Source organism: Physeter macrocephalus, chromosome 9, assembly GCF_002837175.3.
Source record: "Physeter macrocephalus isolate SW-GA chromosome 9, ASM283717v5, whole genome shotgun sequence".
Classification (NCBI taxonomy): Eukaryota; Metazoa; Chordata; class Mammalia; order Artiodactyla; family Physeteridae; genus Physeter; species Physeter macrocephalus.
In genome coordinates this window covers 42,437,018-42,454,246 of record NC_041222.1, presented here as the reverse complement: position 1 = coordinate 42,454,246, position 17,229 = coordinate 42,437,018, and the positions used below count along the sequence as shown (strand labels likewise).

At 41.8% G+C, this 17,229-nt stretch overlaps 1 protein-coding gene across 6 annotated transcripts in view; it reads left to right on the top strand.

The window, feature by feature from the left end:
- TJP2 (tight junction protein 2) overlaps window positions 1-14,901 on the top strand; it is a 111,124-nt gene extending 96,223 nt beyond the window's left edge. For 4 of the 6 annotated variants that reach the window (XM_028493900.1, XM_024126743.3, XM_055087147.1 and 1 more), the window contains 7 exons: window positions 86-296; window positions 6,688-6,788; window positions 8,011-8,223; window positions 9,390-9,500; window positions 10,699-11,028; window positions 12,828-12,913; window positions 13,957-14,901. In XM_028493900.1, coding sequence (XP_028349701.1) covers window positions 86-296; window positions 6,688-6,788; window positions 8,011-8,223; window positions 9,390-9,500; window positions 10,699-11,028; window positions 12,828-12,913; window positions 13,957-14,122 — 1,218 coding nt within the window. In that variant the 3' untranslated portion in view covers window positions 14,123-14,901. The remainder of the gene's footprint in view (window positions 1-85; window positions 297-6,687; window positions 6,789-8,010; window positions 8,224-9,389; window positions 9,501-10,698; window positions 11,029-12,827; window positions 12,914-13,956) is intronic. The other 2 variants (XM_024126746.2, XM_024126745.3) reach the window with 1 other exon arrangement.
- Window positions 14,902-17,229: the final 2,328 nt, after the last annotated feature.

Sequence of the window (17,229 nt, the reverse complement as noted above, 5' to 3'; positions counted from 1 at the left end):
TTATCAATACAAACTCTTTGATGCTATGTGGCTTTACATATCCATTCACATACCCATTTATGTAACTTTTTCCCATTTCTAACAGGAAAAGCATGCACTCCTGGATGTGACTCCTAAAGCCGTGGACCTGTTGAATTATACTCAGTGGTTCCCAATTGTGATTTTTTTCAACCCAGACTCTAGACACGGTGTCAAAGCCATGAGACAGAGGTTGAATCCATCATCCAACAAAAGTTCTCGGAAGTTATTCGACCAAGCCAACAAGCTTAAAAAAACTTGTGCACATCTTTTCACAGGTAAGTGAAATGCAGAATGTAGTCTCTTTGCTCAAAAGTGAGAAATAGAGAATTGTAGAATGGAAGGAATAGGAAAATAATCAGAATGGAGAATAGTAATCTGAAATTCTATTCATGACTCCTTGAAAAGTCACTAATCCTATAAAGTGAGTATACTAGACTCATGGCGTTTGTACATTTAGCCTTGTAATTTTGACTGTTTGAAAATGATCATAAAGATCCATAATACACAATACCTGGTCATTTTGATGAGGCTCAAATTTTGGGGTGCGACTACAAAGCTAGTGATTAAGCCTGGTGTAGCACCAAGTACCCATATCTGTTATGAATTGTGTCATTGTTCTCTGCTTACCATCCATGCATGCGCTGACTTACAAGGTGATCAGAACGTGGTTTCATTATTTTAAAATGTCCTTGAAATAGAAACTTGAACACTCTGGATATTAGATGATATTAAGGATTTATTACTCCTATTTTTAAGGTGAAAATGACACTGTGATTATGGTTTTTTTTAAGAGTTCTTATTTTTTAGGCATATATGCTAAATAAAATATTTATGTATGACCTAATATCATGTCTGGGATTTGCTTAAATAATCTTAAGTGGGGCTATAGGCCAGACTGGCCAAGAGTTGATAGTTGTTGGGTGATGTGTACATGGGAGTTTGTTAAACTGTTCTCTCCACTTTTGTGTATGTGTACAATTTTCCATAATAGAATTTTTAAAAATATTTATTTGGTTGCACTGGGTCTTAGTTGAGGCTCATGGGCTCCTTAGTTGCAGCTCCAAGCCTCCTTAGTTGCGGTACATGGGCTCTTTGGTTGCAGCAGGTGGACTCCTTAGTTGTAGCCCATGGGCTCCTTAGTTGTGGCATGCATGTGGGATCTAGGTCCCTGACCAGGGATCAAAACCGGACCCCCTGCATTGGGAGTGTGGAGTCTTATCCACTGTGCCACCAGGGAAGTCCCATAGAATATTTTTTAAAGTTCCTGAAATGAAGACCTACTGCCTACTGCTACTGTTATTCATGAAAGTAAAATGATTTAAGAATGTGACCTGTTTCCGTAACTGAATATATGCACTATCTATGAAAATGACTAGTTCTGTGAATGTGGTATAATTAAGGGTCTAACAGGGTGGTATGAAGTTTTTGGTCATGCAGTTTTGTAGGAGCAACATGAGGAGACTGTGTGGATGTAATTAGTATCCTTAGGATAATGATAGCTTTTTTGAGTTCAGTGCCAGTCATCACCAACCTGTGTCATTTTTAGCTTATCTGACACTGGGAAGGGAAGGGGAGGGGGTGAATGAATGATGAATGTCCACATTAGACCCTATTTTACTCTTACTGGCTTTTCTTGTTAAAGAGTGAGGTGCACTACTTACCACTATGGTGAAGTGCTCTAAGAGGTAGGTAATCTAGCCAAATGCAAAGAAGGGAATGGTGTGTCATAAACTGGGTTTTTGTGACTGTAGCATCTTAAGAACTTGTGCTTTTGGTATGTTCATATATAATCTTTCCTCTGTTGTTTTTACTACTACTGCTATAATTATTATTATCATCATTACTATTTTTATTATAGCAATGGCTAACAGTGGTACAGACTTTCATGTGCACTGTCTTATTAGGCCATAGGAAAGGCCAGGTGATTTCCACAAGGTCAGTCACACATTAGTGTATGGCTAAGCCCAGACTAACACTGTAGTGTCTCTGACTGTGGGTCCAATATTCTATATACTTTACAGCACAGACGTATTATCCTATTGCTGAAAGGGGTCATATAGTGCTGTTCCTCTATTTAATAGATAATTTTCCCATTGAACTGAGGTCCATATGATTGCGACTAAGCTAATCAGGAAGTTGAAGGTTTCGGGATAACTAAAGTTGGAGGCTGTGACACTGTGAGTGTCCAATTTCATCTAGAACTTTGAGGTGATCCACTGTCAGCATAGGTTGCCAGCCTTCAGTATGGAATTATTTGGTCATCAGGATGGATGGAGCAGGGTGCCAGGTAACTTATCAAAAGGCCCCAGTTGTCAATGAGATGGCCTTTCGCAGCAATCTTCCAGACTTCTAAGTTTAACTCTCTTTTTGTGTGTGTGTGTGGTATGCGGGCCTCCCTCTGCTGCGGCCTCTCCCGTTGCGGAGCACAGGCTCCGGACGCGCAGGCCCAGCGGCCATGGCCCACGGGCCCAGCCGCTCCGCGGCACGCGGGATCCTCCCAGACCAGGGCGCGAACCCGGTTCCCCTGCATCGGCAGGCGGACGCGCAACCACTGCGCCACCAGGGAAGCCCCCTAAGTTTAACTCTTAAGAGCTGTGTGAATGGCCCCACTGAGCGCTTTCTATGCCTCGTGTCTCACTCAGCCTGGCCAGGCTGTGATTTGATTGTGTGCACCATGGCCAAAATCCAAGGTTTTTTTTATTATTTTAAATTTATGTCATTTTAATGAATTAATAATTGGGAAAAATAGAGCTACTATGATGAACAGTAATTCAGAATCAAGGCTTATGTTGCAGGTGGTCTCACCAGGCTCAATATCCTTCTTTTTTCCTTGTTGCACAGTAACAAGAAAATCTTGTTTGCCGCCGGTGATTATTTAATTATGACGGTATGAAAATGGCTCCCCTTGAAGTTACTGTGTAGTAAACGTGATTGAGTGGAAGAACTGAAGATATGTAACCTGTTAGTGTGTTGGTAAATTGTTAGTATTTCAGATATAGGACAAATCAGGGCTTAGTATGATAATACTAGTGAGTGGTTACAGGAAAAGCTAACATTGCTAGTGCTTGTTGATTTACCTTTTTTGTACTGTTATACTTACTGTTATGTCTTGGTCATTTTTGAAAGGTATAATTTATTTTATAAATTATTTGGTCTTTTGTTTTTTTACATATGTCCATTACTATTTTTACAATATAATAAATGCCTTTTATCTAAAAAATAAAAACTAAAAAAATTAAAATAAAATAGCTCTTCTTGCAAGCTCAAGATACTTCTTAATTAAGTGGAGAAGACCAGGGAAACTTCATTCTGAGATTTGCCCAAAAGCAAATTAACTTGTCAATGTAAATTAAAATATTAGGCTGCCCAGCCCTCCCCCCTCATTAAAAAAAATTTTATTTTAGAATACATTTGCATGCACATGTTGCAAAAATTATTTTTTAAAACCTGAAGTTTAAGTTACATGCTTTCTTGGAATTCCTGAAGCACTCAGTCCATGGTTTAAATACCACGGAAATGGAATTGTGGACTTAGAGACCCACACAGGACCACCCTTTGTATGAAATTGTGGGATTTTTAAAGTACCAAAGGATAGCACTTTTATCAGTTTTCTCAGATTTCATTAATGTGAAATTTGTATAATTCAGTCCTGAGAATTTGGAAATGCTAAACAAATGCTATTTATTAGTGATACTATTTTACGCTTTTTAAAAATCTTTAAGTGTTACATATTGTAAAAGAAATTTTCTATGCCATAATATAGTGTTTGAGAAAGCCTAGGGAGAGGAGTGAATCATGTACTAGTCAAAAGTACCCAAACCGCAGGAGGCAGTTCTTGGTTTCCCAAGGACATGTAGGGACTCTGAGGGCCACAGGAAGCAGATGGAAGTTGCCACACTCCCTGGCCAGGCACTTCAGTTGACGCCTGTCCATTTAGAGAGGGTCCCTGCCACATGAATAGCTTTCCTGAAATTTAATTTATATACACTACAATTCGCCCACTTAAACTGTACAGTTTAGTAGTTTTTAGTATATTCAGAGATGTATAGCCCTCAGCACCATCCATTTTAGAACTTTTCCATCACCCATTACAGTCACTCCCGATTTCTCCCCACCCCTCCAGCCTCACATGTCACCTTTTGCTGTTGCGCTCGGTGCTCCCCAACCTCCTTGGGTAGAAAAGGAAAAGGAGCATCGAGCGCACTTGTGCGGGGGCTGGGAAGGGATGCCCGTAGAATCCCAGGACTCCCGGCCGAGATGGAGGCTGAGTGAAGCTCCTTTCAATATTTCACTTTCTGGCGTTCTATCCAAGGGAACATGGGTCTAGTCCAGAGGTTGGGAACAACAGGAATTAACCAGTGTTGCTTGTAGTCAAAGAATCTGAAAAAGTTAAGGAGCAGAAGCCACTAGTAAACTAAAGGGACTTGATTTCAAGTGAAGGGAAGCATCATAGCTGTGCACCCACCTGTTAAAGAGAGGTCAAGTGCATGAGTTGGATGTTACCAACTTAGTTGGAAATTACATTTTTATGGGGCTTAGGAAATTAGTTACTGTAAAGCTCTTTTTTTTTTTTTTTCATATACTTGACTCAATGTGGGTTCAATAAGGGGTTTCTGAGTTTTTTCATTTTATCGGGGGGCATGAACGTATTTTCTGCATGTCACAAATGCCCCTTTTAACTTTAGGTTTTCCTCATGATAAATACAAACTGTACTCATCTCAGACAGCTCCAACATAAAGCTTTAAAAGGCAGCTGAATGTTCTGTATACACTTAGTGCAAATCACTCATTTTGTCTATAGGGTGCCCGATCTCATTTCTGTTACCAAGAGGACAATAATCTTTTTAAAAATACCATGATAAGGATACAAAAGTCCAAGGAATCAAGGTTAATTTTCCTTGAGTTGTCCAAGGTATCAGTTTATTCTAATGCTGTAAATAATTAATAACCAAGGAAACTGTAAGCTCATTCAGGATTTTCCAAGGTCAGTGTTAGGACTCTTTAAATGAAAGAATACTATACGTTACTACGAAGAAAACCTGAAGCATAATTGCTTACGAAATTTGCTTACTGGTTCTTTTTGGCTCTTTACAAAGAATTATGCAGACTTCAGGATAGCTGGGACAGGCTGCCGAACAACTTTTATCAACAAGTTCCAATTTTCTTTTGGGTGCCACATAATGCAATACCCCTTAATAATAGGCCATGGTGATATAGTTTTTAAAAATCCTAATTTACCTTCAGTTTGTTCATTTTAGGCCCAGTTTTGATTATTTGGTTTATCCCCATTAGGTCCATAAATACATATTGCTGAAGAACGATCACATGTGTTTTACTTGGTTGGTATTTTATACCGGTGCTCTAAATTCATGTTTGTCATGCCGTGGCTAAGACCAGAGACTCTAAAAGCAAACTTCTGAGTTTGCATCCAGGCTTTTCCGCGGGCTTGGTGCGAGGCCTTGGGCTAGTTACTTTCACTACTGTGCTTCAGTTTCTCACCTGTAAAACAGGGATAATAGCAATACCCACCTTGTGAGGTTTGTTTAAGCATGAAATGAGCTAATCCATGTAAGGTATTTGGAAAACTGCTTGGTCAATCATAGTAAGTGCCATTACATAAGATATACTTTGTTCTGAATAGAAAATGTATGTTCCATAAATACACACCTGTACAGTTTGGTTAATCTATGTCTACATTCTAAAATGTTTAATCCTATCAAAATGATATTCATTTAAGTGTTATCTTTAGTTTTTTGTTGGAGATAACATGTACCTGGGTATATGCTTTTCTCACTTATAATGTTCCTGTCTATGTATTGATCTTTAAAATACAGCACATTTATATTTGGTTCAGATGTGTTATCTTTGCCCCTGAAAACACACTGTTTAAAAACATATTTGGGAGTTTCCTGGTAGTCTAGTGGTTAGTATTTGGTGCTTTCACTGCCGTGGCCTGGCTTCAGTCCCTGACTGGGGAACTGAGATCCCACAAGCCGTATGGCACGGCCAAAATAAAAACAACAAATTTTTTAAAGGTAGCTTTTCTGAAAAATAGACATTCTTTAAAGAAATTAATCCATTTTTAGCTTTATAACATCCACCTGTAATGTAAACTCCAACAGCCAGATGGTAATAGGGTTTTTTTAAAATATAAATTTGTTTATTTATTTTTATTTTTGGCTGTGTTGTGTCTTTGTTGCTGTGCACGGGCTTTCTCTAGTTGCGGCGCACGGCGGCTGCTCTTCGTTGCGGTACGCGGGCTTCTCATTGCGGTGGCTTCTCTTGTTACAGAGCACGGGCTCTAGGTGCGCGGGCTCAGCAGTTGTGGCTCTCAGGCTCTAGAGCGCAGGCTCAGTAGTTGTGGTGCAAGGGCTTAGCTGCTCCGCGGCATGTGGGATCTTCGTGGACCAGGGCTCAGACCCGTGTCCCCCTGCATTGGCAGGAGGATTCTTAACTACTGAGCCACCAGGGAAGCCCCAAGATGGTAATAGTTTTAATTACATTCGACTAAAGGGATTTAGTGTTCAAATATTTGTAAACACTTTCTCTTTCATCTGCCAAAGTTTTAACTTAAATATGAAAGTTAGGATAAATTATGTCCAGTGGGGTTTCTAATAAAAATTTCTCTGGAAATTGAGGCACACCTTTTGGTTTGCATTTCTATAGCTACAATCAACCTAAATTCGGCCAACGATAGCTGGTTTGGCAGCTTGAAGGACATGATTCAGCATCAGCAAGGAGAAGCAGTTTGGGTCTCCGAAGGAAAGGTATGTGGCACAGATACTCTGCTGTGAGGTGAGAGTCCATGTTCTGAGTTTTTTCTCCAGAGGGTAGTGAATGTAGTAAAACCATGCCCATTTCAAGTGATCCCAACATGTGCATAAGTAGTTTGAAAATTTATAAATTCTCTGAAAAAGTAATAAAATGAAGGGACTTTTACAAGAAGAGCAGAATGGGATATATGCAACCCTACATTCACTTCCCTTTTGCTTTTAATGTAGTAACTAGTGTTTTGTTCCAAGCACACTAATCAGAGCTTACAAGACCTTGTGTTGAGCTCCACAGCTTATTACGAAGGACTTGGGAAACCCAGAGTGGAGAGGTGAGGTTGAGCTATGTGGAGAACATGGTTAAAAATTAATAGAAAGAAGAAAAGCTAATGGAGTTTGAATCATTGGCTTAGAAAGAAGTTTGGCAGAGAATGTGTCCTAGGGATTTGAGTAGATGATGAGAGAGCATTGGGTACTCGTATAGGCGCCTAACCTTGGCTCGCGTCTCATCTGTGGAGGCAGTTTACATGCAGCCCTACTTCAGGGAGGGAGCAAAGAAACTATAGAATTCCCTGTGGTTCTAGGAGCCTTTGGTGCTGGTATTCTGTGGTCCAGCTGAATTGAGGTAGTCTGTGAGACGTTAGAGGTACGATTTTTGTTGCGGAAGTGCCTCCATTACCAATTAGTTGGTTGAGCCTAGTCTTGCCCTTTAGGAACTGCATGTTTAGTCAGAGTATCTAGTAGCATCTACTGAGTGCTTATACCCACTCTGGCTTTGTGCTAGCCTCTGTGGTGAGAACAAGTTGAACAGGACATAGCTTGTGCCCTCAAGGATTTGAGAATCTCATGGATGAGCGGAGAGATGTGCAGCTCAAGGCAGAGGGCACGATTGCTAGGAGACAAATACAACAGAGACAGCTGGAGGAGAGCCAAATTCTGGAAGAAAAGTGCAACAGTCTGAGGAAGCCTGGCTCAGTAGTGGTATATAGGATGGATGGTGGCAAGGAGAGATAGGGCAGAGGGTTTCTAATCTGAGTCTCTGCACAAAAATTAACATAGTAATTTAAAGCCAAGTGATTCCAGGAAGATAAAGGTGACTTCCCTTTCTAGAACAAGTCAAGATTTCAGTCACTTGGCTGTGCCCTTGGGAGTTTTCTTGAGTCCTCACTCCCAGGAGCCATATCAGATTCCACTGACCCTTCAAAACAAATTCCTCTAGATGGAAGGGATGGATGATGACCCCGAAGACCGCATGTCCTACTTAACCGCCATGGGCGCGGACTATCTGAGTTGCGACAGCCGCCTCATCAGTGACTTTGAAGACACCGACGGCGAAGGAGGTGCCTACACTGACAATGAGCTGGATGAGCCAGCTGAGGAGCTGCTGGTGTCTTCCATCACCCGCTCCTCGGAGCCGGTGCAGCACGAGGAGGTGAGGCGAGGAGGCCATGGGCTTCCCGGCCCTGGGCAGGAAAAGGAGGTTCTGGCGTTTCACTTGAATTCCTCTGGCCAGATGTTTATGCAGGGTGCTGTGGCAGGTATTCCCAAGGGTTGGAGCGGATGATGTCTAGGGAGCCTCTCATTCCAAGCCAGTGCCTGTATGATTGTGGATGTGGTCCATGGGGGAGTGGGACAGGAGCTAAGCGCTGGGAGAGGTTGAGTGATCAGCACTCATCACACAGATGCTGTCGGGCGTGACGTCATGATATCGGGCCAGCTGTCCAAATTACAAGTGGGACATTATTTTTAAATACAGTATTGTTATATTTACTTGTAACCTTTGATTAGATCTCTCTCTGTACTCTTAGGTATCCGTGCTTTTTCTTCTCCACCCTACCTTTAACCTTTCTAATCTTGCAAAAACTCCTGTTTCCCCATCAGTTTCCTTCTCTCTTGTATCTCAATTTTTTAATTGAGTGCGCTGATTAATTATGTCTGATCTCATGTACTATGCATCCACTGACCAGCGAATAGACAGCTTCTGTGATCCTAGGAATCACATTGCCAGCACTAAGGACCAGAGTGATTATTAGTTACACCTCAGAGAACATTGGGATAATTACCTTTGTAGACAAGACTCTCCATATATTTGGATAATTATTACTGTGGACTTCTCTTTAGCAGTTTAGCTCATTTCAATGAATGATTTTATTCTTTACGAAGTATAAGTACCAAAAATACAAGTTGAAAGGAGGAACAACTCACCATGACAAATTAGTATATACTGCTGGACAAGTTATAAAGAATAAATTAACTCATGAGTGTCTGCAGATACAGCTGAGCTAATGCTTTAAAATGTTAAGAGCTGTTAGTGACAAAAGAGATTTTAGACTTTAGGAAGACCTTTGGTTTTCGTACTTTAAAGGGAGAGATGCAGCTAGTTTTGGAAAAATGTATCTTAAGCACTTGCTAATGGGAGAATATGCCTGGTATCTGCCTTTTCAGTAAAGAAGCACTGGGTCAGTAGCTCAACTTATGCAAGTTATGAACCTTAACGTCTGAATTCCCACAAGTTCGAAGAACTCCAGCAAAGCAGACCAGTGCTCTCTTCTTTCTGCTGGGATGTTCTTGTTATGAACGAACCTTTATGTCTTGTAGAGCATAAGGAAACCTAGCCCAGAGCCAGGAGCTCAGATGAGGAGGGCTGCTAGCAGAGATCAACTTAGGGACAATAGCCCGCCCCCGGCATTCAAGCCAGAGCCGCCCAAGGTACGTGGCTGGGAAGCCCAGGATGGGAAGGAGAAGGAAGCACATGCCCCTGGAGCTCCTCACATAGCCAGGGAGGAGCACGCACAATAATGTGGCATTGGATTATGTTTTTGACTCACCAGGTTCTCTACTAGAGCCTATCTTTTGGCCTTTTGGGTGAAACCAAAAATTAGGAAAAGGTGAAAAAGAATGGAAAGGCAGTTTTAGAAGAACGTATAATTTTAGGGCTATTAGTGTTTGTTTCCTTTTGTTTTATTTGTTTGTTTATTTATGTAGAAAGAATAAAAGTTTGATAAATACTGCATGCCCAGAATCACCTGTCTTAGAATCTGTTTTTCTTCTTCTGTCCAATTAAATTTTTCTGCCCACAATCTGATTTAGATGCACCTGAAAAATCCTTCCTGGTCACTTGCTAAAGAAAACAATCACCACCATTGTTGACAATGCGTCTCATTATGAGGACCATTTAATTTATTTTTTAAATAAACCATTGTCCAGAACAGAATTAATGTGAGGACACATGGGCGTATGTCATACGATGCTTTACCCCTCTCTGAATCAAAGCTATGACACTATATAAGCTTTTCCTTATAACCCAATAGAATTTCTCTCTCTAACTCAATACTTTAGGTAAGAAGAAAGTAATCATTGATTGAGCTTTCAGAAGTAATTGGTGACCTCCTAAAATAGATCATTGAAAATTGACAAGCAGGCCTAGGATGGAAGTATGAAGAAAAAGTGGCCATCAGCGTGATATGCTCCCTCCCCGCCCCCCACCCCAGTCTCCTGCACCTCTGGCTGGACCTCCAGGCCAGGGCACGCACCCTCAGTGTGGTGTGAACTCAGCAGCCACTATTCCATCCTGAAGCCTGACTTGTTCTAAGGTCTTCTCCAAAATTCTGGTCTTCTCTAGTACAAAGTGAGGTCTGATCCACCTCTAGCACTTGCGGGCCTCCTAGCATGTCCCCAGCACCCTCTTCCTTTCCTGAGCACTTAATTCTCTTCTCTAGGGAGTGAGGTAGGGCTCCGGATGCCAGATCAGTGGCCGCGTGCCTTGCCGTATTTGATTCCTTGTCGGAATGGAATTTGTTGACCACCTTTGGAAACTGATCAGGAAATGGAGTGTATTAAATCACTAATAGAGATTTGAAAATAAACCGAAAGCTCATGGTTAAAACTATGTCATTGCTCTCTGCAGGCCAAAACCCCAAACAAAGAAGAATCCTTTGACTTCTCTAGATCCTATGAATACAAGTCAAACCCCTCAGCTGTTGCCGGTAATGAAATTCCCGGGACATCTACCAAAGGATGTCCACCTCCTATTGCAGCAAAACCCACCTTTGGACGGCCTATACTGAAGCCGTCCACTCCCGTCCCTCCCTCAGAGAGTGAGGAGGTGGGAGAAGACAGTGAGGAGCAGGACAGCGCCCCCAAGTCTGTCCTGGGCAAAGTAAAAATATTTGAGAAGATGGATCACAAGGCAAGATTACAGAGAATGCAAGAGCTCCAAGAAGCGCAGAATGCAAGGGTAATTCTTTTTCAACCACTAGGGCATCTTAGCATGTCATCAGTAAGAATTTTAAAGAAGTTTCATTGCAGTATAATTATTTGCAGTCCTTTTGCCCCTGCCACAAACATGAAAGGATGTTCACACGCGTGATACAAAGGCACATCCTGTATGTGTGTCATTTCCAGATGGCCACCTATCAGTGCATCCCTTTTTCTTCCAGTCAAGGAAACCTAACATGGTAGGCGAATAGGATTCTGCCCTTCAAACTTCAGAGCTTTTTATCAGGTTCTCGGATGGGGAAGTGTGACAAGAGAATCAGTGGCCTCTTTGAAATTGTTTTTTGTTAAAACAGTTGATAACTGAGTTTTAATTTGCTCCCAGATTTGCCATAGAAACTGTGCACACCTTGGGTGCTAAAATTGAAAGGCCCGTAGATGGTCCTTTTTGATACTGTTTGAATTTTTGTGCCATGTGCACAAAAGCCTTTCAGAAGCCAGAGAAGAAGTTAAGCATATTCTGCCCAGTGGTTATGGGAGTTTTTTTCATTTAAGTTTGTCACAACAATGGCAGTGCTTCTGAGCCTTTTTCTGGTTTTCTTTTTTGTTTTTTTTGGTGGCAGGGGCGGGAGAAGGAAGGATTTATTACTCACTGTAAGTAAGGAGAACACTGAGGATCTTTTCCCAAAGTAGCATCTCCCGAACAGCAAAACTGGGGAGGCTTTAAACTAAGGGTACGTGCATATTCATCACGGGGCTTGAGCAGAGAATTCAGTATAGAATTGGAGCAGAGCTTGACAGCGTCCAAGCTTTAGCTGATTGAAGTCAGGAGGGTCAACATCATCATTCCATCCTCCACCTGGCTGGGGGCCTTAGCTCCTGGAGTCAAGACTTACTGAAGCTCACTTTTTTTTTTTTTAACATCTTTATTGGCGTATAATTGCTTTACAATGGTGTGTTAGTTTCTGCTGTATAACAGAGTGAATCAGCTATACATATACATATATCCCCGTATCTCCTCCCTCTCGCATCTCCCTCCCACCCTCCCTAACCCACCCCTCGAGGTGGTCACAGAGCACCGAGCGAAGCTCAGGTTCTTTATGTCTCATCTCAGAAAGAATTCAGTGAGAGATAAAGTGATAGATAAGAAGTGGATTTATTTAGAGGTACACATTCCATAGACGGGACGCTGTTCGTCTCAACAGGCAAGACTGGCCCTGGGAGAAACACACTCCACAGACAGAGTGTGGGCCATCTCAGAAGGCAAGAGGCCTCTTTTTTCTTTTTTTTTTTTTGGTGGTAAAGTATACATAAAACTTAGCATTTTAACCATCTGTAAGTGTTCAGGGGCATTCAGTATATTCACTTTGCTGTGAACTACCTCCACCATCCGTCTCCAGAACTTCGTCATCCTCCCCAGCTGAAGCTCTGTATATGTCAATATTAATGACCCCCATCACCTCCTTCCTCAGTCCCTTAACCACCATTCTACTGTCTGTCTCCATGAATTTGACAGCTTAGGAGCCTCATATAAGTGGAATCATACAGTATTTGTCTTTATGTGACTGCCTTATTTCACATAGCATAGTGTCCTGAAGGTTCAACCATATCGTAGCATGTGGCAGAATTTCATTAGTTTTAAACATTTTTCCTATTTGACGTATACCACTAGGCATCACATACAACCCTAGAAACTAGAGATATGCTTCTGTTTTTCCTCTTCTCCTTGAAATGGAATTGGAAAATGGAACCAGCAGGAAATGAGCAAGCTGACTGTCTAGTCATTCATCCCTTCCCTCTTTTTTTTCTTAATCACCACAGATTGAAATTGCTCAGAAGCATCCTGATATTTATGCAGTTCCAATCAAAACACACAAGCCGGAGCCCAGCCCACCCCAGTACACAAGGTAAGAGCTGCTCGGAAGGTATAGGTCTAAAAAAGGGGCTTGTCTAGGACTTGGATGCCTAAGAAAGAATTTTTTTCACCTACATTTCGAAGTAACAGGAAGGTGTTTTTTTTTCCCCCCCTGGTCAACTGTTTGCTTATTCAGTCAAATTTAATTGTAAGGATCATAGAGTCAAAATTTTATGGTAATGTTGACTGTGTGCTAAAACTGACACAGTGTAATCATTGACATTCCAAGCCAGTCCCATTAGACCCATTGGAGCACAGATGTGTTAAATTATGTTAGGATAGCACATGAGCAAAATTCCTGGGGCTTAGATGCCAATTGTTTCATTGCTAATATTTTCTAGTTCTTAGCCAGGCTCCTTAATTCCTTTGCGTCACCTAGCAAAGTCAGGCCACTTGTTCTGAGCTGTGGTCTGAAGGGAAGGTGACATCAATCGACCGGTGTTGGTAAGATGCTTTATGTTTAAAGTGCTGCATAAGCACTAGTAATTATCACAGTGTCTTCCTGTTGAGGTTTTACGCTGGATCATTTCCTGCTTCTGAGAATAGGAAACAAAAGAAAAAAATCACATTTTCTTGCAGCCATTCTGACTGGAAACTAGAGTCTAGTTTTAACGCAACAGAAAACTACAGGCAGATTTCTTCTTTACCAGTTGAACTGTGGCACAGCCTACCAGGTGGCCCCTGGCAACAGAGGGGATTTGGTATAATTGACTGAAACTGGCAAAGAACTTGCTCTGCTTGTGAGCTTTTAGCCAGTGAGCTTAGGAAGGCGCCCACGTCCGGCTGGAGAGTTCTTGGGTCAAGGAGCATGTGGCCGGCTTCCCCACTCGCTGCTCAAGTGGGCATTGGCCTTGACCTGTTTTTCCCGTCCTCACTCCTACCACTCTGGGAACCTGGAGCCGGGCCAGGAGTGCCCTGGCTTGTCAGCACAGTGTGACTCAGGTGAGCCAGCCATCCTGAGCAGCTGACCGCTGCACGCATCACGGGCGGGGAGGCCCGAGCTTTCGGCTTCACGTAACCCTCTCATTTTGTTAGTTCCAGGCCCCCCGAGCCACAGAAGGGTCCTGCCAGACTTTATCAGGATCCCAGAGGAAGTTATGGCAGTGACGCCGAGGAGGAAGAATACCGGCAGCAGCTGTCAGAACACTCAAAACGCAGTTATTACGGCCAGCATTCCCGATACCGGGACACGGAATTATAGATGCCTGAAGATTGACTCTTGTGTGCCCCGCCGCCGCCCCCTCAGAGCAGCACTACCACCAACCGTGGGAGGATGGTTCTTTGCAGTTTTGATGCACTGTGGAGATGTAGGGTCGCTTCCTGGGGAGCCCAGGGGACTGAGTCTGGGGAGCTTATGGCTTTTGGCTCAGAATTTAGAGAAACACTACCGTCTGATACTGTTACATGCTTCAGTGGACCAAAATCTGTATTAATTCTGTTTGCGTATTTTTAACATATATATTAAGAAATGATAACTATTTTTCCTCATTAATAGCTGCCTTCCAGGACCGTTTCAATGAGAGACAGAATGCGAAAAAAATAAATAAAAATACTGTCTGACTCAAACTGAATTCAAAATTTTATTACAACTATGTAAGTGCCTTTGATGAGAGAAGTGTCTTAAATTTTCTTCTTTTGAAGCTTTATGCAAAGCCATAATGGACTAAAACATTTTGACTAAATTTTTATACCAGTTTAAGAGCTATGGTTTTCTCCGCACTGTGTCATCTTTTCAAGACATTTGTCTTTGTAATATTTTCCATAAATTCTGACTGTATATATAATAGCTATACTTGGTAGTTTGGCTACCAGTGCTAAATCGCTTGAAGACCAAGAAGTTGGTATAGAAGTATTTTGTCTGTCTGTTTAAAACCATGTGTTCCACGAAAGCAGATACTTGAGAAAAACACATTCCCAAAAGTGTGTGTATTGACTGCAGTCAGTTTTATAATTTAATAAAAAGGAGGACATTGTAATCAAGGTGCTTTGTGGTGGATTTCTACACTACTTCCTACTTTGAAGTGCAGCTTTTATTTCAATTACTGATCATAAAAGTGAGGACATGCTCATTGCTGAACGTTGGAAAATAGAGACATATGAAAAAGAAAATAAAAATTACTTATAGCCCCATCCCTCAGATAATTTTGGTGCATTTCCTCCAATTATATATGTGTGGATGTCCATGTGTGTAATAGCTGGGTGTACACTGTGCAGTTCTCTTTCCTACTTTTTCTGTCTGAGCGTTTCAGGTAGGTAAAACTCACGCAACATCATTGCTAATAACTGCAGAATAATAATATATGCCGTGACCGCTGCTGCATAAGTAGATAGTTCTGCTAGTGTTGGCCGTTTGGATTATTTCCTATTTTTTGCTTCTTTTTACATGAGATGCACCTTTTTATATATAATCCACTTTTGTATATCAATGATCAGCATTCCAGTCCTCTTCTGTAGGTAGGTACTCAGAAATGGAATTACTGAGTGAAAGCAGAGGAACATTTTTAAGATGCTAATGTTTACTGCCAAATTGCTTCCTAGAAAAGTTGCATCAGTTTATACTCCTGCATTCACTCTTAAAGGCTAAAATATGTTTAGAATTTTAAAAAAACAGCCTAGGAATTTAGGTTTGTGTGAATCAAAAATACCCTGAATTTAGGAAAGGAGAAGAGTCTTGGTTCCATTAAGGGCTTTTTGTAATATGAATTCACACAAAGATGATAAGTGTGTGTTTAGCAGAGTTGGTAATTCAGCTTTACTCATAACTGAATTACATTATAAATTTATCCTTGGTTGTATCTGTCAATTTGGTGCTGTAATTTATATACCATTCAGTGCAGTACCTTGAATTGAGCAGGCTTCAAGGCACTGACTCAGATCTGCATATTTCATAAATAAAAGCCACCTTTTGTGGATGGAAAAAAAACAGGTTAAATATATGATGGCTTAGTTTGCTTGTGTTCTTTAAATACAGGAATGAGCCCTTTTGCAAACTCAAGGAAGGGAGGAGAGGAGGCTTTTGATCAGGAGCTGGGCTGTCATCTGGCTCCAGCACTTTTTTGTGATGCGTTAGGTGGTGCAGGCAGGAAGGAAGGACCTCTTCCCTAGAATGTCCCAGTTGTGCCCAGTGGACCACCAGTGTCTGCCCCACGCCTCTTTAGTTCATTTTCAGCTTTGTCCTAGGGAGGATTTAAGGCTGCCTACAATATATGTGGAGTATAAGGAAGAAAAAATGGTGCTAGGCAAATGAGGAAAGAGGGAAGAATATCAGAATAGGAAAGGAGAAACATGAGTGAGCATAGTGTTCACTCTACATGGAGGAAGGGGGGGAGTTGTCCCAGAATTCTCTCGCCTCCCCCATTCTTTTTATTCTATGGGATCTCATTTTGCCTCATGCAATCATGACCACTTACTTGCAAGGAGGATTTTGGAGGTCCATTTCTTACTGTGTTTTTCTTTGTAGGGCAGTAGCATAATTCTGAGGGCCATTCAGTAAATGTTCTGGAGAAAGCACCTAAAACTGCAGTGTAGAAACATCACTCTGACTTCTGATCTAATCCAGAGATCAATTCTAGAGCATTCAGGGCCATTCCCTCTCAAATAGCAGCATGACATGCATGAAGCCCCAAGGAAAATGCGTTATCCATCTTTCTGCAAAATCCATTGTACTCAGAGTGGGTGGTGGGTGTTTAAAACACAGAGTAGATCATGCAGCAGAGTGCAAACCTCACACGAATTTGTAGGATGAAACGGGGGACTTATGTAAAGTTTTGTACCCTCAGCAGGTCTCTTTGGGGCACCTTCTACCTTCCAACCTGAGACTCCCCGAGTCTGCATGGTAGTCCTGCTTCATGAGCAGCGTGTTCAGCCTCTGCTGGTTAGAGAAGTGCAGCATAACCTTCTCTCCATCCCTGACTTTACTGCTTCTGTCAACCGTGCTTTTGTCTGGGGAAGGAAACAGCAGTAGTTGCGAGGTAGAGGCTGGGGGAGATGGTAATTTGGGTAGCAGACCCCAAGATCAGGTTTTGAGTTCAAGTAGTTGGTTTGGGAAATACAAGGAAGCTCTACAATGGGAGACCAGAACTTAATCCCCCCAGGAAATGCTGGTCAGTGGTGTGAAACACGTGCCTCAGAGTTCTCCCACCCAAGGTGGGGGCAGGGGCTGCACTGTTTGTCCACCAGCTGGCTTCAGACTTTGACTGAAGGCTGCTCAGTGCAAGTATGCTTGCTTTTTTTTTTTTTTTAACATCTTCATTGGAGTATAATTGCTTTACAATAGTGTGTTAGTTTCAGTTTTATAACAAAGTGAAT